Genomic DNA, 23,203 nt, shown 5'->3' with positions numbered 1-23,203 from the left:
AACCTAAAATGAGAGGCTGTTTCTGAATCTTCGTTTTTCTCTGTTGGAGTGAACGTTTTCATGTTCCTCTGCGGACAAGGCAGTGTGTTTAAGTCCCGGGCTCTGCCCCTGCCCCGCCCTGCCCCGCCCCAGCTGCAGGCCCTCTGGGCTGGATGCCCTAGAGGGTGTGTGTCTGAGGCCTGCCTCGAGGGCTGCTGAGAGGTGGGAACAGAGGCTGGGGCACCTCTGCACAGGGTGGCAGTGCTGGGCAACCCGGAGCCTGGTGAAGGCCTCAGCTGGACGCTCAGCCCCACTCTGCATGGCCTTGGGCCTGGAGGCACTCCTGGGAACTCACACTCAGGAGGAGACCCTCTTCCTGGAGAAGCAGAGCGTCTCACTGGGAGTGCAGCTGGTCTGGCCAGGCACAGGGCTCCCCTGGAGAATGGACGCTTTCCCTGGGGCGGGGGCGGTGGGGTTGGCTCTCCCATCTGGCTGGCCGTTTGGATTAAAAACCCCAGTGCTGAGACAGTGGCTTCTGCCTGGGCCCTTGGCCTAAGGATTTAGAGACAGGGGTCCCTGGACAAGAGCTGTCTGCCGCTGGGGGCCCTGCCCTGGCACTACTCTGACCTGTGGGTGGGAGCAGCCCTCAGAGGCCCCTGGGAGCCTGGGGTGCAGCACTTTGGGGAGCCTGGAACCGCCCTTGGGGTCAGGGTTCAGCACCGCCGTCCTTTTGAGCTTAGAATGGAAGAAGAGCTAGAAATCCAGCCTGTCTCCCAAGTCCCATCCTGCAAATAAGCGAACAGGCCTCCGAGAGGGCGGGCTTGCCCGTGGTCAGCTCATTCCCGCCCCCAGCTCCCGGCTCGGTCCCGCCCTGAGCGGTCTCTTCAGTCTTGGAACGTGAGAGAAGGTGTGGCAAAGAGAGTGGCTCCTTCCAGACCCCCAGAGACATTTCTTTACCGCTGGCTCCTGGCTGCGTGGTAATGGCCCTTGGCCGCCTTTAAAGAGTTCAGATATTGTCTGCCTCCGTGCAGCTTGAAGCCAGGCCTGTGGAGGTCTGGGCTTGCTGGTGACGGTGGTGACGATTAAATCGATATCGTGGACAATTACGCGTACAGAGTAAATGACACAATTGACTACTCTGTGCTCTGAGTCATTTAAAAAGAAGTCACGTTGCAGGAGAGGATTCGGGCAGCCTCTGACCTGAAGCGCAGGCCCTGCTGTTGTTTGTCCAGGTCAGGACGGAGCTGTGGGTGGAGGTGAGCAGAGGAGATGGCTCCACTGGATGGACTCCCCGGACACTCACTGGCCTTCTCTGGCAGCTGCCCCAGGGGTCTGGGGGCCACGAGGCCACCCTGCCTAGTGAGCAGGCCCCTCAGGAGGGCAGCTCCTGTTCCAGGAAGGCCACAGTCCCAGGCCCACCCGGGGACACCACTGCTTCAGGCCCTAGTGCCCGGAGCTCTTCCGACTCAGCAGCGGGGAATCAAGAGTACCCTGTAAGCCGGATGCCCAGCCTGGGGCCAGAAGGCCTCTGTCATCCCGGAGGAAGGACCCAGGCGCCTCAGGGCTCCAGGGGGAGGCGGCGAACAGCTGCATCCCTTCCCTGTTCTCTCCGCTGTCGGGCGAAGCGAAACACAGAGTCCCCATGGTGCTGACCCAGCGCCCGCTCCGTCCACGCTGAGCTGACGGTGGCCGCGGCCCTGGACTCCAGCGGACGGCGCTCTGAGTGGGTTCCCGAGCCCCGGGCGGGAGCTGCTTTCCACCGGGGGTGCTGTGGTTTCCCTTTCCTGGGAGTGGGTCTCAGCCCTGCCCCAGCCCCATGGGGGTGCTGGGCGAGGGTGCGGAGCCCCCTTCGAGAGAGGCGGCTGTGGGTGAGCGGGGAGCCAAGCGCCCCGCTCCCGTCTGCGGCCCTCCCATCCCTCCCATCCATCCACTGTCGCCCGTTTCCCAGGCCTGGCCACCCTCCTGCTACGGCTCCTCCAGCCCGGGCAGCCCTTCCTGACCCTGAACACGCTGCCTGTCTCAGGCCTCCGTTCCTGACCCGCCGCGCCCGGGTCTCCGGCTCCCCTGCCCACCAGTGCATCCGCGCTCACAGGCCTCTGTGGGCAGCAGGTGACCGGGCTCTTTCCCTCCCACTGCAGCCATGAAGTCCGGCGGCACACAGCTCAAGCTCATCATGACCTTCCAGAACTACGGGCAGGCGCTGTTCAAACCCATGAAGTAAGTGCCGGGGCAGGGGGCGAGGGTCGTGAGGTTGCGTCTCAGCCGCTCAGCCCTGGTCTCCTCACCAGAAGGCAGCCAGGCTCTGTGTGCATGGGCTCAGCTGTGCCCGTGAAGCTTTATTTCTGAAGCTAGCACGTCAGCTGATTTGACCCCTGATCCCTATTCCAGATAAAATAGAAACTGTGCTCCCAAAATCAAAAGGAAGCACTCAGTGGCATCTGAAAATTGTGGGGACGGTGGAGAAGGGACGTTTGGAAGGCAGACAGCCCCGGAGACTCAGCACGTGCATCTGTGGCCTGTGGTGTCCACCCTGGCGGTCCCGGGGCTTGGGTGTCTCCCGTGGTCTGTTCGGTTAGTTTCACATGGGCCATTTCTGTCCTGACGAGAGGGTTCATCGTGTTTAAAGCACAGGTTGCACCCCCAGGGGCCCATGAGGCCACTCTGTCAGTGTGGAAAGGAGTCCACGTTTCCTGTGGACTCGGGGAGACTTCTGGCTGACCGCTGCTCTATGACTGTGACGACCACCTGAGCTCACATGCCCCGTGCTCAGGAAGGGTGAGGTGGGCTTCACATGGGCCCCTCGGGCCCTGGAGGAGACGGAACTCCCTGGCACCGTGGGCACCTGCGTGCCCTCTCAGGCTGGAGCTTGAGTAGAAGGGCCCCTTCAGGCCCTTGATACCTCGGCGATGTGCTGGGGAGGAGGATGCTCTGGGCAGGGGCAGGCTCCTACACTCACTGCTGGCCCAGTGACCAGTGGGCCTGGCGCTCCCTGGCAGTCACAGAAATCCAGGACAAGAACCAAAACCCACCACGTCCTTGTCACCCCCTCAGCCGCACTTTGGGGCACAGGCCTCTCGTCTCCAAGATGCATCAAACACAGTCCAGCAGATCAACCCCGGGTGTGCGCAGAGCCGCGAGGTGGGGAGGGGGGCACGCCTGGCCCTGGAGGACAGGAGTCCAGTGGTGCGGGCAGGGCAGCCTCTGCAGGGGCCCCGGGGCTCGGGGCTTTGTGTTGCTGGGACTCTGGCGGCCCGCCAGGGCGGTGGCTCTGGGCTCCGCACCTTGGCTTGGGGTGGGGGTAGGGGCTCTCGGGGGACTGTCCCGGTCAGTCCTCACCTTGGGCGTCCAGCCGTGCCGTGCGTGCCAGTGCCCTGGGGCCACGCCCGTGTCGAGGGCTTGCACACTGTGGTTTGGTGCTCACGCACGTCTGTGGGTTAGAGGACGTCACTGTTATCATTCTTCTGCCGCATAAAGATGCGGGAACCAGGGCTTGGCAAGGCGGTGCAGACCCCCCAAGACTGGCCCAGACTCTGGAGCCTCCCAAGGCCAGGGCACCCAGCCTTGAGCCCCTCTCGGCCTCCCCAGCCTCCCCCTACCGCGAGGTGACCGTCACCTCCGTGGTCACAGGAGGCGTGAGTGGCAGCGTCTGTGCCCTGGCAGCCGGGGCAGCCAGGGTCCGGAGGCCGCGTGGAAAGGCTGCAGAGTTCACACCTGCCCTGAACTCTCTGCCCTCAGCCTGTGTGTCCTAGGAAGGACGTCAAAGTTCCTGTTGGAGGGCCGCGCACAGAGGGACAGCCTAGGGCGTGGCCCGTGTCCCATGGGCTGAGGCTGAGGCCGGGCTGAAGCGTGGAAACGGTGGGGAACCCCCCGGGGGCCGGGGAGGCTGAGGCCGGAGGACAGATGTGTGCACGGCCAGCCTCCCTGCACGCTGCACTCCCGGGCAGCTGGCCCTGGCCGCAGGGCAGGCTCTGCTAGGCTCACGCTGCTGACCTCATGCCCTGGCCAGCCCTCCTGCCACTCTGGCTGGCCTGGCCCAAGCCGACCCTGGCTCTGGGCTCTGACCCACCCCAAATCCGGCATCCACTGAGGTCTGGTCGCTGGCAGCCGCCACCCTCCCGATGACCCTGGGGCACACCGTTCCTGCCCCTGCGGCCGTGTTCTGAGCAGGAAAGCAGCTGTGGTTTCTGACCATAGCATTAAGAAAATAAATATATGATTAATAATTCCCTTAAAAAAAAACCCAACTTTCTTCGGTGAGCTCGTAATAGCTCTGCAAGCTGAATGTTCTGAATTAATCAGGTGGTAGTTTTTCTCTGAGATCCTGAAGGACGTGTGCTGAGAGGACCCAGACAGGAGCGGTCCTGGGGCGGGAGGGGAGCCTGGCAGGGCTGCAGGCTGCGGTCCCCGTGGTGTGAGGGGGCCACTCATGGTCTAATGGGTATATTTTAATAGACGTTGAAAAATGGATAACTAGCACGTTGGTCTGTCAGTTGCTGGATAGTCTTGCTTTTAGTGTTAGAGTAAGATGTTTTAACACCTTTATCCACATACAATTCGCATAGAGCGCAATTCAGCCACTTGGAGTCTGTCACCCAGTAGCTCTCAGCACATTCACAGAACTGTGCGGCCGTCCCCACAGTGTTGAACTGCTCCGTTACTCCGGAAAGAAACCTTGTGAAGAGCTGCCCTTCCTCCAGGCCTGGACACCACTAGTCTGCTTCCCGTCTCCGTGGACTTGCCCATCCTGGGATTTCACGTGGACAGCGTCAGTCACTGTTGGCCTCTGCATCTGCTTCTCTCGCAGAGCGCTGGGTGTTCAGGGTGCCCACAGCGTGGCGCGTACCTGAGCCTCCTTCCTTTCTGTGGCTGAACACTGGACAATGCTGCCTGGTGTGAGTGGGCCACGTTTTACTCGACTTAGTTGCTTTACTTTACTCTCGCCTGTCAACGGGTATTTGCCTCAGCTCCACTTCTCGAGTGCATGGGCGGCGTTGTGTGAGCATCTGTGTACAGGCCTCCACCTCTTTGGGTGAAGCTTGGGAGCGGCACTGCCGGGTCCAGAATAACGGTGCGGCTGCTGAGAAGCTGCAGCCGCCTCTCCCAGCGGCCGCCCTCCCCAGCGATCTCTGCAGGCTCCGCAGCCCTTGTCTTTATGGTCCTTGTTGATCCTCACCATCCTGGTGGGGGGTGGACGGTGTCTCTCTGCGGTTGTGACTCACAGTTCTCTCCGGACTGATGACTGCGAGCATCATCTCACATCCTTGTTGGCCATTTGGATCTTCTTTGGAGAAGCGTCTGTTCAGGTCTTTGCCGCTTTCTGTTCTGTTGGTTGTCTTTCCATTAGTAAGTTGCGAGAATTCTTATTTGGGTTCAAGGCCCTCATCACACACGGGAGTCTTCTGAGGCACAGGGTTCTCGTTTGGAGGACGTTGGATCCAACTATCGTGTTGCTGCCGCTCGTGCTCTGGTGTGGTATTTAAATTTTAATGTCAGAAGAAGTCCATGCTAGCTCGCAGTGGTGCCGGTGACGTGTGTGCCTAGATGGAAGCCCTGGTGTGTCCGCAGAGACAGGAGGCCTGGCAAGGCCATGCATGTGTGACCTCCAGTAAGTTCCTTCCCTCCCAGGGACTCAGTTTACCCAAATGTCAACGAGGGCATTGTAGGCAAAGGACTGAGGTCTAAACTCTACTGGACTGGCTTTAGGAGACAGGGCACCACGTTTATGAAAGGAAGCCGGGAGGGTTGGTGGTTTGGCGAAGCTGGGCGAGACTGCACAGATAAGCCAGAGTGTACATCAGATTTCACCATGCTTCTTAGTAAGGAAGCTTCCAGGCCTGCTCATGACACTGGCTGTGACCACCTCCTGGCATAAATGTATATTCAGCCACCGCACTCACACCGAGCCCAGCCCGGCCTCCTGCCAGGCTCAGGGGCAGGCTTGACTCAGGCCTGGTGCTCCTGCCTCTGAGGGCCTTGACCATGGGGTGCGGGGCCTGGTGCTCAGGCCTGGTCTGCAGGACGGATGGGGGAAGGAGGGCTGAACACGCGTGTGAACGTCAAGTGGGCATCACCCCAGGCCAGGAGTCCAGCCTGGAGGGGGTGACACATTCTAGGACTGGGTGGCCTCTGCAGGCTGGAGGAGCAGGGCCACTGTGTGGAGGACTACCATGTGGCTTTCTAAACTGAGATTAACTTAAACGAGATGAAGTTGCAGCCTAGTCTTTCGCCACACCTGGGCCATCAGGGGTTGCACGTGGCTGGTGGTGCCATGTTGGACATGCCCAGAGTCACAGAAAGTTCCCTGGGACAGAGCTTGTGGGGAGATGAGGCCAGGCAGCTGGAGAGAGGCAGGGGCCAGGCCCTGGCGGGCATCTGGACTGGATATGATCTCTTCCCGCGCTGTGCAGGGACAGAGCTGGGAGGGCGGGAGGGCTCCCCGGGAACAAGAGGTGAGGTGTGGGGTGAGGACGGGGACAAGCCTGGGTCCTAGAGACTCGTCGGGGCAGGGGGAGGCAGATGCCCTGGGCCCGGGGACAGACTTGCTGGGGCCGAGAGAGTGAAGGCTTCCGGCCTGGGGGACAGTGGCCAGGGGGCCCTGTCAGGGGTGTCCAGGCGGGCCAGGAGCATGGGGCAGGGCTGCATCGCGGAGGGCATCCTTTCTGTAAGACCTTGCAGCCCCCATGCCATCTGTGGGCTGCAGTCGCCTTCTGCTGCTTGAGGCTGGACAACAGGAAGCTTTGGGTCCCGGCCCTTCTGGGACTTATCTGTCTTCAGCCAGTGAGGCCGTGGGTTCGTACTGGTGGGGGTCTGGGAGCCACTGCAGCCCCCTCCCCAGGTCCGTCCTTCCTGACTGTCTGGGTGTCCTGAGGTTTTCAGTTTTTGAGTTGTAGGCATTAGAAGGATGACAACGATTGAGTGAGCTGTTTAGGGTGCACAGCTGGACGCAGGCTGCAGACCCAGCTGCAGCTGTGCTTCTGCTCAGGTCGCTGGCCAGCAGAGACTCATCACTCCCCGCAGCCTGGCGAGGCTGCTTTGAAATCCCTGTCTCCACCAAAACAGCCGGGTGACCACCTGAGAGTTTGAAACCCAGAGCTACCACGCCCTCTGTGCTGCGTGTGGTTTGGGATCCAAAGCATGTTCAGATGCAGGGAGGGAAGGGAAGCACACGTCCCCCAGGTCGCTTTGAGGCAAGAATAACTCTAACAGCAAGGCGACACCCCCGGGACAGACGGGCCTGCTGCTGGAACTCTGCAGACCCAGCCTTGCTCGCAAACCAGAAGAGAAAGAGAAAAGCCCCGTGGGCCAGGCTCAGGGAATCTGAAATGTGTCATTTCAAGTCTGGCTTAACGAGCACCTGTCATCCAGGGCTCGGGAGCTGGGGGGACAGTGGGAGGTGCCCCCAAGGAAGGCCCCAACCTGGCCTGGAGGCAGGTGGGGCTGAGGTCGTAGGTCCAGGAAAGGGCACCACGCCAGGCCTCATGGGCCAGACAGAGAGGCCACTGTTGCCTGTAGCCGTGGTTGTAGACAGGCAGGCTGAAACTCAGAGTGGCCGGGGACATGCCCAAGGGCACCAGCCAGCAGGAGGTGGAGCTGGAAAGACCACTGAGAGTGAGCGTCACTCAGTCGTGTCCAACTCTTTAGGGCCCCGTGGACTATACAGTCCATGGGATTTTGCAGGCCAGAATACTAGAGTGGGCGGCCATTCCCTTCTCCAGGGGATCTTCCCAACCCAGGGATCGAACCCAGGTCTCCTGCATTGCAGGTGGATTCTTTACCAGCTGAGCCACCAGGAAAGCCAGTGTGATGGAGTGGCCACTGCATGGTCCCTATTCAGATCTCAAAGCAGTGGCCACTGTGATCTTTGACGTCACTAACATGTAGGTTCCTTCCTGGCTCCTTAAGTGTAGTACAGTTCGATTGTAACCCCACCTGTCCACACCATGTGGGCATCAGGGCTGTTGTGGGGAGCCGTTACCGCTCGGGCCATGTGGGCATCGGGGCTGCCATGGGGAGCCGTTACCGCCCGGGCCATGTGGGCGTCGGGGCTGCCATGGGGAGCCGTTACCGCCCGGGCCATGTGGGCGTCGGGGCTGCCATGGGGAGCCGTTACCGCCCGGGCCATGTGGGCATCGGGGCTGCCATGGGGAGCCGTTACCGCCCGGGCCATGTGGGCGTCGGGGCTGCCATGGGGAGCCGTTACCGCCCGGGCCATGTGGGCGTCGGGGCTGCCATGGGGAGCCGTTACCGCCCGGGCCGCTCAAGGCATCGGGAAGCTTTTCTCGCTCCCAAGTCGGAGAGCACGGTGCCGCCTCCCCAAAAGCTCCAGAGGGTCCCTCCTGCCTTTTCCCTCCTGAGTGTGGCGTCGAGTCTCGGCTCTGTGCCGTGGCCACGTCACCCGTGTTTCCACCTCCGTTCACGCGGCCTGTCCCGTGCATCCCAGTCCAGACCACCCTCTTCTTATGAGGACGTCGGGCACTGGATTCAGGACCAGCCCGATCCACGGGATCTTTTCCTAGTGAATCCCGTCTGCCACGTCCCTATTTCTGAGCAAGGCCACAGTTACAGGCTGGGTTAGGACTTGAGAAGACGGCGCAGCCCTCTCCCACACACAGGTGAGCCGAGCTCTGTGCTCACACCGCTGCCCGCATCGGTTTCCTCTGTATGTTGGACAGGGGGGGTGATTAGATCAAGGGCAAATGTCGTCAGTGCTCGTAAAACGCACCACAGCTTTAGCTTTACCAACGCTTTGAGTTCCCCACTGTCCCAACTTCTTAAAATATAGATTTGCATTGACTGGAGCGTTCATACAGAAATGCAGATGGTAAGCAGATCTTTGCAGCACAGGCAAGTAACCAGGTGCCCAGGTGCCCAGATCAGGAACAACGGGCAGCCCCCGGGCTCCCGTGACTCCTGCAGTTTCCGCCTCCCAGGGTGACCCCTGCCTTCCCGTTCCTGACACGGGAATCCTCACTGCCTTGCCCCCCTCCCTTGCTGCCGGTGGGTCTGTGAAATGCCTCCCCCAGTGCCCAGGCTGGATGCCAGTGCCCGTGATGGCGGTACACGCAGAGCCTGGACTGCTCACAGGCGGTGAACGACTTGCCCGCCTGGACCAGGCCAGGCCTAACCCATGTCTGGCCCGTGGAGCTCACTCCCTGCGTTTGCGGGCAGCAGCTCCCCTCTGTCCTGCCCTGGGTGCCTTGGTCTGGAAGAAGCCCTATGGAGCCTGGCAGGGGAGGCATGTTGCTGCAGGCCCTGCACGGACACATGCCCGCCGCTGCCCGCCGCGCGCTCCTTGTTCATGCTGCAGCTTGGTCTCTGTGAGGCTGCTGCGCTGGGCCAGGGTTTCCCGCTCCAGGGCCCACGCCCTCCCCGTCTCGAGCTCGTCAGGGTTCTACAGCCTCCGCTCCGGCCGGCAGAGGCAGGGACCCTGTCACTGACACGTCAGGTGGTTTTATTTTTATCACCAGCTCTCCTTCAAGGAGGAGGAAATTGAGGCTCCGAGGTCTAAATGTGAATCGGGAGTGGGCGGCGGGCCAGGCCTTGCTGGGGCCCAAGGGTCTGAGACGTCAGGTCCCTGCCTGTGGGGCACAGCCTGGCGGGGAGCCTGGACCCGGGGTCTCTGCTGGGGGTGGGGGGCGCCCATACCGCCCGCTCCTCAGGCGCCACGCATGAGGAGACTCTAGGTGTGCAGGCTCCTGTTGCGAAGGAGAGGGTGTGTGCGCTCGAGAGCATGCGCGTGCGAGCCCCTCCCAGAGAATCCGGCCCTGAGCAGCTGTCAGGAGGCCCAAGGGGCACACACAGGCAGCCGCAGAAGCAGTGCAGGCGGGAGGCCGCCTCTCTTGGAGCTCAGCCTCCCCGCCCCCAGGCCGCGCTGTGCTCTGCCGGCCTGGCTGCCCTGCCTCAGCAGGCCGCTGGCACCCGGGTCCCCTTCCTGCATTTACCCCGGGAGGCCCAGCCCCTGCCCTGGATGCCAGGCTGCCCGGAGCCCTGCGGTTTATCCGCAGCCTCAGTTGACCCCCATTGAGCCCTGGGTGCGGTGCTGTGGGGCTGCTATGTGACCTGTCCAGTGTCCCCGGGAAGCTGAGTCCAAGCGGAGGGCCCGCCTCGGGCCGCCCCACGGGTCCTAGTGGCTGGTCCAGCCCTTGTGCTGGGCGCTGCCATCCACGGGCTCGAGGGCCCGGGGCGACATCACTCCAGCTCCACTCACGCCTGCTGGCTCGCTGTGGGCCCAGACTGCGTAACTCAGGTGACAACAGGGGTCCACTGTCTTCTCCTGCTCCCACTGGGAATTTGGAGTGATTATTAAATCTGTAACCGTTGCAGGGAGGTTGGCAGGGAAGTAGCTACACAGAAAAAGCTTACCACAGCCTGCCGAGAGTGTGGTTCTGGCCCAGCCCCGCGTCGCCCCCGTCGAGCAGGTGGGGGCCGTGCTGTCTCCCAGGCCCCCAGCTCCTTCAGGACGCCCGCCCTCATGGGCCATGACACGTTTCCTTGGGAGCTTCTGGAAAAGATTATCCCCTTTGTTCAAATCAAAGCATCAAGTCATTCTTTCCGAAAACACCCTCCTGCACAGCAGGAGAGAGTCTCTTTGTGCTTCTCTCTGGTGTTCGGGTCTCGGCTCTGCTCCCTGGGGGTCGTTGCTGTGCTGTCGTGAAAGGGGCAGAAGATGAAAAGGAGGGAAGAAACTCCTGTCACAGTTCCCTCGTGCTGGGAAAGAGGCCACATTGGGGGTCTCAAGAGTCGTTTGATCAGCTAGTTGTTTTTTATGCCCCAAAAGGAAATATTGCAGACCCGAGCTCTTAAAAAGCCTTAAGAATGAGCCAGAATCTATTCCCTATGCTGGGGAGGAAAAACATCATAGCAGGCACCTTGGTGCTAAATACTTACTCCACAGTGTAGTAGATAAGGGGCATCTTTTCTTACCTTGAATAAAAAGATGAGGAACAGGGGCTTAAATACAGGAAGAAAAGAACTGGGGGCCTGTGTGCACGGTTGCCGGGGATAGCACTCATTTCCACTCTAATTCTATTCCTTAGTCACATCCTCAAACCCCAGACGAGCTGGCAGAACAGTATTTAGAGCAGAGTAGAGCTTCCACTTCCAAGCAAACCTACCCCCCATCCCCACCCCTTTGCTTTGGAAAGTGAGTGTCACTACAGCTCCTTTTAATGGAAGCGATGTCAGGCACGCTTTACAGTTACAGACCTTTGAACTGTTTTCAGATTGGTTTGCATGAAATCCACCTTAAGACACTTGAGTGTCTTATGAGTTAATTATTTTACCCAACCACGAGTGAGCGTCTTGTCCCGTGTCCCACTTTGAAGAGCTATCTCTTGGAGACCCTGGGAGGGGAGCGGGGATTGGCGGGGGTGAAAGCCCCTTGGGACCCCGAGGGCGGCCAGTCAGCGCTGGTCCCTGACACTCCGGCCACGTGGCCTGCGGGGGCCGGCTGCTCTGTGCCTGACTCCCGTCCTCAGGTTGGTCATCCTGAGGCCCGCGGCCTCCAGGAAAATCCTCCCGACAGGGAGATAGGATGGTAGGAGTGGAGCGCGGATGCCCGAGGTTCTGAGTAAGACAAGTGCGTTCTCCCAAACAGACCCCCACCCCCACAGGGGCCAGAATTAGCAGGAGCTTCTGAGGGAGCGACCTGCCCGCCCGCCCCAAGCATCTGCCACTGAAAACCTGATATTAAACAGCTTAATATATCTCCTTAATGACAAGGTGGCTGCCTTCTGCTGTGTGAGTGGCAGGGAGGCTCGGGACAGGAAGGCTGGTTTCTGCTCCCTCGCCCACCTGGTGCGTCTGGCAAGAAGCAAGGTCTCCCCATGGGCTTTGCCCCCATCGGGAGGCGGAGCCTCGTCCCCGAGGCGGCCTCTGCCCCAGGGTACCACCTGGTCAGCAGCAGGGTCTTCACGGAAGTGGCGGGGTCAGGGCCCGAGGTCGAGGCGGTCACCTGGACTCCTGAGCAGACTTGCCGTGCAGTTGTGTGTGTCCTTTGGAGACGAGAAACCAGAGGAGGGATGTGGTGACGGAGGCCGACCTGGGACCCAAGAAAGCCGGGCGGCCCGGAGCGGTTCCACCCCGGAGACACCTAGGTGGGGCCGGGCGGGCCGGAGCGCTCCGCACCCACGAGAGAGCCAGGCGGGGCCAGGGCGGTCCGCGCCCCCGAGAAACCTAGATGGGGCCGGGCGGGCCGGAGCGCTCCACACCCACGAGAGACCCCGGAGACACCTAGGTGGGGCCGGGCGGGCCGGAGCGCTCCACACCCCCGAGAGAGCCAGGTGGGGCCAGGCGGGGCCGGAGCGCTCCACACCCCCGAGAGAGCCAGGCGGGGCCAGGGCGGTCTGCGCCCCCGAGAAACCTAGACGAGGCCGGAGCGGTCCGCGCCCCCGAGAGAGCCAGACAGGGCCAGGGTGGTCCGCGCCCCCGGAGACACCTAGATGGGGCCGGGCGGGCCGGAGCGCTCCACACCCCCGAGAGAGCCAGGCGGGGCCAGGGCGGTCCGCGCCCCCGAGAAACCTAGATGGGGCAGGGGTGGTCCGCGCCCCCGAGAAACCTAGATGGGGCCTGGGCGGTCCGCACCCCCGAGAGAGCCAGACGGGGCCAGGGCGCTCCGCAACCCCGAGAGAGCCAGACGGGGCCAGGGCGCTCCGCAACCCCGAGAGAGCCAGGCGGGGCCGGAGCGGTCCGCGTCCCCGAGAGAGCCAGGCGGGGCCAGGGCGGTCCGCGCCCCCGAGAAACCTAGATGGGGCAGGGGTGGTCCGCGCCCCCGAGAAACCTAGACGGGGCCTGGGCGGTCCGCACCCCCGAGAGAGCCAGACGGGGCCAGGGCGCTCCGCAACCCCGAGAGAGCCAGGCGGGGCCGGGGCCGTCCGCACCCCCGAGAGAACCAGACGGGGCCAGGGCGGTCCGCGCCCCCGAGAAACCTAGATGGGGCAGGGGTGGTCCGCGCCCCCCGAGAAACCTAGATGGGGCAGGGGTGGTCCGCGCCCCCGAGAAACCTAGATGGGGCCGGGCGGGGCCGGAGTGCTCCGCACCCCCGAGAGAGCCAGACGGGGCCAGGGCGCTCCGCAACACCGAGAGAGCCAGGCGGGGCCGGGGCCGTCCGCACCCCCGAGAGAGCCAGACGGGGCCAGGGCGGTCCGCGCCCCCGAGAAACCTAGATGGGGCCAGGTCAGTCTCCGCCCCCAAGAAACCTAGATGGGGCCGGGGCGGTCCCCACCCCCAAGAAAGCTAGAAGTCTTGGACGGGGCAGAGCGGTCCACGCTCCCAAAGTGGAACGGGGCTGGAGTGATCCGCACCGCAGTCCATGGTGGGCTGTGACCTACCCAGGCCCTGGTTTTGGGTCCTGGTCCCCAGAACTGCAGGACACGGACCCCCCTCCCCGTGGCCCCAGCACCTGAAAGGAAGAGGGGACCTCCCCAGAGGTGGTGGGGAGACAGGAGCTGCTGGGCTCTGCGGTCTGTGGCCTCCCCCCACCCTGCCACCTCACCCGGAAGGGGATCCAGTCAGACTGCCTGCCCGTGAGCCCTGCCCGTGCGAGCCTGTGGGCACAGCCCTGGCAGCAGCGCCGGGCACTGGAGAGTTCTGCGGAGGCGGAGCTGTCGTTTGCTCAACAACCACAGAAGGGACTCGGGGGCCGGGGGAGGCCCGCGGGAGCCCCGTGCTGTCTGTGCCCCGGGCGAGTGGGCCCTGCAGGGGCGGCTCCCTGCCCTGGGATGCCGTGTCCCCGCCCGACGCGCTGCAGACCCCTCTGCCTGGGCCTCAGCTTCCGGCCTGAGTTCAGGCACTCGGGGCCCTCAGCGCAGACGGGACATAGGAAGGCCGTGTGACAGCTGTGTGTGCCCTGAGCGGTTGCACAGTGCTCTTTTTCCAGAGTTTGACCTGACGATTAGCTGCCTTCTCTCCCGCTCACCGCGTGGGAGTGCGTGGCCCCGTCCCACTCTGCACGGGCTGGCGGGGTGGGGCCGGGGGCCGTGGGGCTTTGCTCCCCCTGCAGGCATCCCCCCTGAGCCATCGCACCTGCCACACTTCAGAGGGCATCAGGGGCGCATCCGCTCCGTCAGCCTGGTGGGGGCGGCAGCCAGGGTGGGCCTGGGTGGGCAGAGCTTCCCCGCCAGTGTTCCTCCCAGATGTCCAGTGCAGAGGGGCCCCCTCCGCCCAGTGCAGCCCCAGCCTCCGTCTCAGACCGGGGCCCCGTGGGCTGAAGCAGGGCCTCGGACCCAGCGCTGGGCCCTGCACTGGGGCCCCTCTGTTCGCGAGCTGGACCCCCTCACTGTGTCCTTGTCTACAGGGTGGGGGACACTTCACGTCACAACCCAGGGAGTGTGCACACAGAAAGCGCTCAGCAGGGCACTCTGCTCGGAGGAAGAGCCAGTTAGATGTTGGCTTTTGTTCCTTCACAGATTTTGGTCATAAGCTGCCAATTTACTCTATTTTTAACCAAAGCAAAAGTTCTCTGTTTTCCCACAAGTTGAGGAAGGCTGAGATGCTGACGGTAACAGTGGGAATAGTCAGGGGGCTGCTTCTCTGCAGAGGGGACGGTGGTCCGGCAGCAGCTCTGGGGGGGCACCACGGTGAAGCCCTGTGGGGGCTGGGGCAGCACCTCGCAGAGACTAGATGCACCTCCTGGGAGGCACGTCCTCCCCTGGGAGCCAGGACCTTTCTTGGGGACATGGGGACGGTTTTTGCTGCCAACCCTCTGGGGCTGTGGCCCCTTCTCCTCTGTGAGCAGACACCTGACCAAGTGGCTGGAGGCCAGCACCCTCGAGCCTCACTGTGCCGGGAGGTGGTTCTGATCCTGGTAGATTCTGATTTTCAGGCCCCACAACTGGAGCCGTGTCTGACTTTGGGAGCCCAAAAGAAAGCCTCTGACTGGGTCAGACACGCAGTTCCTGGCCAGGGCCTGCCATTTCCAGCTGTGTGTTTCTGCAGACGACCTGTGTCATTAAAACAAGGACAGGGGATGTCCCTGGCAGTTGAGTGGTTAGGACTCCATGCTCCCAGGGAAGGGGGTTCGATCCCTGCTTGGGGAACTAAGATCTCTGCCTCTCAGCCCCAAATCAAAAATGACCAGAAAACAGGGACAAGGATCAGAGCCTTGCGAGGCTGCCCCAGGATGAATCGTGCAGCCCAAGGAGGGCCCGCGAGGCTTCTGTGGAAACAGAGGCGCCTTCTCTCAGAACCTTCTGCGTCATTTCTTAAAAGTGTGGTGGTTTCAGCATGACCAGTTCTGGAGGAGACAGACTGGATTGCACAACCTTTCTAAGGTTGCTAAACCCCGGTGCTCTTTGTGCTGCTGTGGTGTTGCCAGAGATTCTGCATTCGCTTCCTGGTGCTGCTGTAGAAAGCGATATAGGGCCAGATTCAGACTGAAATTGAAGAAAGTAGGGAAAACCACTAGACCATTCAGGTATGACCTAAATCAAATCCCTTATGATTATACAGTGGAAGTGAGAAATAGATTTAAGGGCCTAGATCTGATAGATAGAGTGCCTGATGAACTATGGGATGAGGTTCGTGACATTGTACAGGAGACAGGGATCAAGACCATCCCCATGGAAAAGAAATGCAAAAAAGCAAAATGGCTGTCTGGGGAGGCCTTACAAATAGCTGTGAAAAGAAGAGAAGCGAAAAGCAAAGGAGAAAAGGAAAGATATAAGCATCTGAATGCAGAGTTCCAAAGAATAGCAAGAAGAGATAAGAAAGCCTTCTTCAGCGACCAATGCAAAGAAATAGAGGAAAACAACAGAATGGGAAAGACTAGAGATCTCTTCAAGAAAATTAGAGATACCAAGGGAACATTTCATGCAAAGATGGGCTCCATAAAGGACAGAAATGGTATGGACCTAACAGAAACAGAAGATATTAAGAAGAGGTGGCAAGAATACACAGAAGAACTGTACAGAAAAGATCTTCATGACCCAGATAATCACGATGGTGTGATCACTGACCTAGAGCCAGACATCCTGGAATGTGAAGTCAAGTGGGCCTTAGAAACCATCACTACGAACAAAGCTAGTGGAGGTGATGGAATTCCAGTTGAGCTATTCCAAATCCTGAAAGATGATGCTGTGAAAGTGCTGCACTCAATATGCCAGCAAATTTGGAAAACTCAGCAGTGGGCACAGGACTGGAAAAGGTCAGTTTTCATTCTAATCCCAAAGAAAGGCAATGCCAAAGAATGCTCAAACTACCACACAATTGCACTCATCTCACACGCTAGTAAAGTAATGCTCAAAATTCTCCAAGCCAGGCTTCAGCAATATGTGAACCATGAACTTCCTGATGTTCAAGCTGGTTTTAGAAAAGGCAGAGGAACCAGAGATCAAATTGCCAACATCCGCTGGATCATGGAAAAAGCAAGAGAGTTCCAGAAAAACATCTATTTCTGCTTTATTGACTATGCCAAAGCCTTTCACTGTGTGGATCACAATCAACTGTGGAAAATTCTGAAAGACATGGGAATACCAGACCACCTGATCTACCTCTTGAGAAATCTGTATGTAGGTCAGGAAGCAACAGTTAGAACTGGACATAGACCAACAGACTGGTTCCAAATAGGAAAAGGAGTACATCAAGGCTGTATATTGTCACCCTGCTTATTTAACTTCTACGCAGAGTACATCATGAGAAACGCTGGACTGGAAGAAACACAAGCTGGAATCAAGATTGCCAGGAGAAATATCAATCACCTCAGATATGCAGATGACACCACCCTTATGGCAGAAAGTGAAGAGGAACTCAAAAGCCTCTTGATGAAAGTGAAAGTGGAGAGTGAAAAAGTTGGCTTAAAGCTCAACATTCAGAAAACGAAGATCATGGCATCCGGTCCCATCACTTCATGGGAAATAGATGGGGAAACAATGGAAACAGTGTCAGACTTTATTTTGGGGGGCTCCCAAATCACTGCAGATGGTGACTGCAGCCATGAAATGAAAAGACGCTTACTCCTTGGAAGGAAAGTTATCACCAACCTAGATAGCATATTCCAAAGCAGAGACATTACTTTGCCAACAAAGGTTCGTCTAGTCAAGGCTGTGGTTTTTCCAATGGTCATGTATGGATGTGAGAGTTGGACTGTGAAGAAGGCTGAGCACCGAAGAATTGATGCTTTTGAACTGTGGTGTTGGAGAAGACTCGAGAGTCCCTTGGACTGCAAGGAGATCCAACCAGTCCATTCTGAAGGAGATCAGCCCTGGGTGTTCTTTGGAAGGAATGATGCTAAAGCTGAAACTCCAGTACTTTGGCCACCTCATGCAAAGAGTTGACTCATTGGAAAAGACTCTGATGCTGGGAGGGATTGGGGGCAGGAGGAGAAGGGGATGACAGAGGATGAGATGGCTGGATGGCATTGCTGACTCGATGGACATGAGTCTGAGTGAACTCCAGGAGTTGGTGATGGACAGGGAGGCCTAGTGTGCTGCGATTCATGGGGTCGCAGAGTCAGACATGACTGAGCGACTGATCTGATCTGAACGCCACACAGCCCTAGTCTCTTATGGTTCTGGAGGTCTGAATGTGAAATGGATCTGTGGGCTTCCAGAGACTCTGGAGGGAGTTGGCTTTCTGCTGAGGGATGCTGGAGAAGGCAACAGATCCCCTCCCAGAGCCTCTGTCTTCAAAGCCGTCAGTGTTGCCTCTCCTGCCTTCAAGTCTCCCTGCGCCTCCCTCTTTTAAGGACACTTTTGATGATGTTGGGTCCATGGAGATAATCTAGGATAATCTGTGCATCTCAAGATCCTTAACTAGATCACATATGCAGAGTTCCTCTTTCCATTTAAGGTAGTATATTCATAGGTTCTAGGGATTTCAATCACAGATTTCCTGGGGGAGGTCAGCATAGTAGTCAGTCTCACTTTAGTCTGAACAACCACAATCGGGTATTATTGTGCTTTCTTCTGAGCTCAGGGAAGTCCCTCTAAAGGAAGGGGCTTGGCTGTGGTCCTCTGGAGAGGCAGGAGAGAGGGGCACGCATGCGGCCCCCAGAACACTGGCTGGGTTTCACAGGCCTGGGGTTTGAAGGTATCGGGGTGCCCTGCAGAGCCTGCTGTCTGGTGGCCTTGGGGCTTCTGAGCCAGGAGGCATGTGACATTCTAAGGCCTCCTCATTTCCACCAGCTTCTGCCTGTCTGCCCCTTCTCACCCCAGTCACCACTGCCAAGGCCCTCTTTCACTCCAGCGGCCACCTAAGCCCATGGTTTGCCTTATTCCCCAGTTGCTGACCAAGAAGTCAGCCTTAAAGCTTTTCATTTCTCTGCTGCGCAGGCCCCAGGCCAGGGTGCCAGGCTGACCTCCGAGGTAGTGTGGGGGCTCCAGGTGCTGACTGCTGTCCGTGGGGGTGGGCCCCGGGAGGCTCCTCTGGCCCCTGGTCCCGGGTCCCTTAGCAGAGGAGGACCGCACACCTGAGCTCCAGGGAAAGCTGATCTCCACCCCCGACTCAGGGTGAGGCCCGGGTGCCCAGCCAGCCCCCACTCCGACAGCACCTCCTGTTCACATCCGCATGCTCCCCTTCCGAGGAAAAGGCCTGTGATGGGCCTCGCCCCACGACCCCCCTCCCACACCTGAAGGAAGGAGAGGCTGCCAGGCGACCTGGTTCAGCTGAGTTCACTCTCCCGCCCAGTGCACTGGGCTCAGTACTTTTCCAAAGCACCTGCTGCTCCCCAGCGCAACCCAGGAAGTGGCAGAAGAGTGGGCAGACAGGCGAGGAAAGAAGTCCTATTCTCCCCAGAGGGGCCAGTGCCCTGGGCCCGGCTTCCCACGGACACTCCCAGGTCGTGCCCGGCTCAGCAGCGGGGCCCTGGACACGCCAGCATCCACCACCCACCCTCCACACACACGCACAGCCCTGAACCCTGCGATGTCCTCTCAGGCTTGGGCTGCTGGAAAGGGCATCCAACAGTGGGTAAGCAGAGCTGCCTTCCTGTGGATGGCCCAGGGACGGAGGTCACCGGAAAACCCCGAGGTGGGAGATGGGAAGGAACAAGGAACTGTTCTGGAACCTGGTCACAGAGCCTCCAGGAAGTGTCTGGTCTTCTCCCAGAGCCGCAGGCTCAGAGCCACCTGCGTTGCAGGTGACCTCACTGGGGTGAGCCAAGGTCAAGGAGAGGGGACAAAGGCTAAAGCGGTGGTGGTGGTGGCAACTGAGGTCGGAGGCCCTGCTGAACCGCGCCGGGCTGCGGAGGGCAGTGCAGGCCGCTCTCAGCCGAGTTGGTGACCGCAGCCCTGGAGCGGGGTAGGGGGCCCCGGGACGGGGTCTGAGGGCCCACTGCAGCCCATGTTTGTAAAGGGCTCTGTTTGGAGGGCTCTGCGCCACAGGCTGGCAGTGAGTTCTGACGTACTTTCCAACAAAAATAATTCTTAATTCCACAACAGACTGAAAAAATAAAAGGCCAGGGACGTGTGGGGTGGGGTTTGCAGGCGACTGGAAGACGCCGCCTCTCGGAGGGGGCCATCCTGGGGTCTGCATGCTCCAGGCACACAGAGGGTCTGCAGAAAAGAAACCTGGTATAATCTGCACCACCCTGTTTCCAGTTAAACTCTGGAGAACCAGTGCTGTGTAGACAATGCTCGGCTCAACCAGGGACTTGAGTCAGCCACCACTGTCAGCCTCAGAAATGCCCAGCCCGCCAGCAGCTGCAGACACAGGGCCGTGGGCGGCTTCCAGTAAGGGAGCCACGCTTATTTGGTTTGAACCACAGCATCTTCTGAAAAAAACTGGCTTGCCAGCATTTAAAATCAGGATATTCCACCAAGAAACGCGGACTCAGTCTCCATGAAGTCTCAGGATCTTCGCTAGTGTGGCCCTCCCTTCCGCTGGGCGCCCTGCAGCCTGCGCCCCGCGTGCCAGCCCCCTCCAGGGTCTGTGACGGAGAAAGCCGCACCTGGGGACGAGGAGGCCTGCGCCTGGGCCACCAGCAGCCGTCCCGGGGGTGCCCTGTGCAGCTCACAAGGGGCCCGGGGCAAGGCCAGGCCGCCCCAGCCAGAGTCCTGTCCTGGCCAGTGTCACCCCTGCCGGAACTGTGGGCAGTGGTCTGTTGCCAGTCACAGGCTGGTTCCTGGAAAGGCTGATTCAGGTGACATTCAGGGAAGCCAGGAGGAAGGGGTGTGTCCTGCCAGGCTCTCTGAGAGCACAGGGAGCGAGGGGCCACCAGTGGGCTTGCGCCCTGCCGGCCTGAGCCTCACATCCTGAGGGTGGCCGTGTGGTCCCAGCACCTGCGCGCGTGTGGCTGGCGGTGCTGTCAGCCGGCACGGGCGTTGGACGCTCCAGGGGCTCTGGCTGAGCCCTGCTGCGTACTGGGGAGGAAGGCCTCGGACAGGGGAGCAGGCTGGGAAGCATCACCTGGAAAATGCGCTGCGTCTCCTGGGCTGGCGCATTCCAGCCCCACCTCGGCCTCCGCCCTGAGGGGAGGTGTGCCGTGCGCCAGGCCACAGGAGGCCCGAGTTCTCCTGGATCTGTGTTCCCAGCTCGGGGAAACGTCGCGACCTTTGCAGATTCTTGAGTTTGAGGGCTGCGCTTCCTCCTGGGTGGTGCTTCCTGGAGAGAGGGTCCTGGTGGTGGAAGCGGGCCCGGAGCAGACCTGGATCTCATCCAGGGAGGGTGCGTGCTCCTGCTCGGCCTCAGACATGTGCTCCACGTGTGAGGTCAAACACCGGCCATCACTGTGTTTGCAGGATGACTGACGTTCGCAGGGTGACGTCTGCCCTTCAACGCTGTCCTGCATGTGGTCTCCTGCACATGGCTGGGTGGGGGGCTGTCTGCTGCTCACGGGGGTGCCCAGGACATCAGAGCCATGGGCTCCTGGAGCTCCTCAGTCCTCCCGTCTCGGGGGGACGTGGGGCCCAGGCAGGGCCAGGCTCTGCTCCCCTCACCACACGCGCCCATGGAGACTGGGCGGCCGGCCCAGCGGGGCTTCCCAGGGGCCCGGGGGATGGGGGATGTGAGGGATGGGGGTGGCCATGCTCGCTGTGGTTCAGGGGAGGCTTGGGAAAGGAGCCACCTCCGAGGAAGAGGCAACAGATTGCAGTGAGAGCTCAGCCGGCAGGTCTCACACGCGCACGACACGGTGTCCGCTGTGACCCCCATGGGCCGGGCTGCAGGCCTTGTCAGCTCTCAGGGTGCTCACGTGCCCCGTGGGCCGGGCTGCAGGCCTTGCCAGAGCTCTCAGGGTGCTCACGTGCCCCATGGGCCAGGCTGCAGGCCTTGTCAGGTCTCAGGGTGCTCACGTGTGCTCTGTAGGACTTTTACCCAAACGCCGAATTCCTTTGACTGAGGACTGAATTTCTGAAGACTCCTTTTATGCTGGGAGCTGCAGGCTGGTGGGGACAGGAGGCTGACTGAGCTTGGGGAGACTCCAGGAAGGTGGGACAGCAGAGCAGACACCTCGGAGCAGGGCCCTCCCCATGACTACGTTTAACACTCACTCCCAGGGTTCCTGAGAGCCTGACAATCAGCTCCTCGGAGCTGGCACGAGCCGTGCACCTTCCACTGGGAGGATTTCTCCCTGAAAACTGCTTCAGCCTTGTCCTGTTCTTTCCAGGCAAACAAGGGAGCAGGAGACGCCTCCCGACTTCTTTTACTTCTCCGACTATGAGAGGCATAATGCGGAGATCGCCGCCTTCCACCTGGACAGGTGAGTCCCCTGCGGGCGCCCCGCATCATCGTCGTCCCCCCGCAGGCGCCCCGCGTCATCGCCACCGCAGGCGTGGGCTGCTGTGAGCTGGCTGTCAGGAATGGGGGCCAGGAGACTTGGGGCGTCAGCTTCTCTGACGAGACCCAAGGTCGCGAGTCCCGCAAAACGGCCCTTCCCTTGGTGGCCCTGGGTCTGGTGCAGCTCTGCGGAAGAGGATAGACTGCTTTGGGGCTCTGCGGGGCCCCTGGCTTCTGGGGAGGAGTGGAGGTTGGGGCCTGACAGGGGAGAGCAAGTCCATTCAGATCGGTGGAGCGCCCAGAGGCACGAGTGAGGACGCCGCTCCCTGTCCTTCCACCAGGATCCTGGATTTCCGCCGGGTTCCTCCCGTGGCCGGCAGGCTAGTCAACATGACCAAGGAGATCCGGGACGTCACGAGGGACAAGAAGCTGTGGAGGACCTTCTTCATCTCCCCAGGTGAGCCCTCCCCAGTGAGCCCCCTCCCCGTGTGACCTCTCTCCCAGGTGACTCCCTTCCCTGGTGACCTCCTTCCCCAGGTGACCCCTCCCCGGGTGACTTTCTTCCCCGGAGGACCCCACTCCCCAGGTGACCCTGCTCCCGGGTGACCCCCCTCCCCAGATGACCCCCTTCCTGGGTGACCCCCTCCCCGGGTGACCGGGACTGCCCCTGCGCCATGAGCAGCCTGGCTTCAGCGCTGTGTCTGCGTTGCCGTAAGTCTCAGAGCTGCCAGGTGGTCTTCATCATTCCTGACTCTGCCCCTGGGCTGCGGGAGATGTTGCTGCTACCAAAGGCTGAGGCAAACTCCCACCCTCCTGGGAAGTCTTCTCCAGGTGGTGCAGCCAGAGCGGACCTCCGTTCTCTGGACACCCCGGAAAGACCCTCACGTGGCTCAGGGCCCTGCAGCTGCCCTCTCCTCTGTGCAGCGCTGGACACGGAGAGGGGCTTCCCCTGGCCCCTGGGGGGTGGCACTGCCCCGCCCTCGGGCCCCTGCCCACTCCAGGCGCATTAGGTCCCGACTGCGTGGTGTCACCCTTCTGCGCACGCACGAAGGAGGGCCAGGCTCAGTGGGGTCGTCTGCCCACTTGCGTCAGACCTGATCCTTGGGCTCCCTTCCTCACCACCCTCTTTGGGCCAGGCGACCCCTCCTGAGACTGGACCCCGAGGAACCCCTCCTACATCCTGGGGCTTTTGTTGCTTGTATTTCGTCTTGGAACGTTTTGCGTTGTCCCAGTGATGCTGGCACAGCAGAGTGGAGTGACCCAGCTGGGCCACCAAGACCCCACAGAGCATGGCCCTGGCCCCGACCCTGCAGGGATGCCTCAGCTGTGCCAGGCACCCGCCCAGCCAGTTCACACAGACAGAATCCACTCGCCAAGTCCAAATATCCACTGGCCCAGAAGCCCCTTCCTTGTAGGTCAGCATGCTTCTCAGCCGCGTGATGAACTGGTCAGAACTGAGGCCCACGGCCCTCGTCTCATTAGGGGCCGTCTCTGTCACCCAGTGCTCGCGGCTCCTCCTCTCTGAGCCCACAGAGAGGAGAGCAGGACGGGACCCCCGAGGCGAGAGGGCTCCATC

General features: G+C 60.6%; 1 protein-coding gene across 1 annotated transcript in view; it reads left to right on the top strand.

Moving 5' to 3' along the window:
* The window catches only part of FAM20C (FAM20C golgi associated secretory pathway kinase), a 35,238-nt gene that overhangs the window by 5,450 nt on the left and 6,585 nt on the right, over positions 1-23,203 (top strand). The window contains exons 3-5 of the mRNA XM_002698175.7: positions 2,118-2,196; positions 21,518-21,610; positions 21,969-22,084. Coding sequence (XP_002698221.2) covers positions 2,118-2,196; positions 21,518-21,610; positions 21,969-22,084 — 288 coding nt within the window. The remainder of the gene's footprint in view (positions 1-2,117; positions 2,197-21,517; positions 21,611-21,968; positions 22,085-23,203) is intronic.

The sequence above is a fragment of the Bos taurus genome, chromosome 25 (assembly GCF_002263795.3).
Source record: "Bos taurus isolate L1 Dominette 01449 registration number 42190680 breed Hereford chromosome 25, ARS-UCD2.0, whole genome shotgun sequence".
NCBI classification, from domain to species: Eukaryota; Metazoa; Chordata; class Mammalia; order Artiodactyla; family Bovidae; genus Bos; species Bos taurus.
The sequence above is the reverse complement of the archived record's forward strand: the minus strand, read 5'-3'. Positions and strand labels throughout refer to the sequence as shown.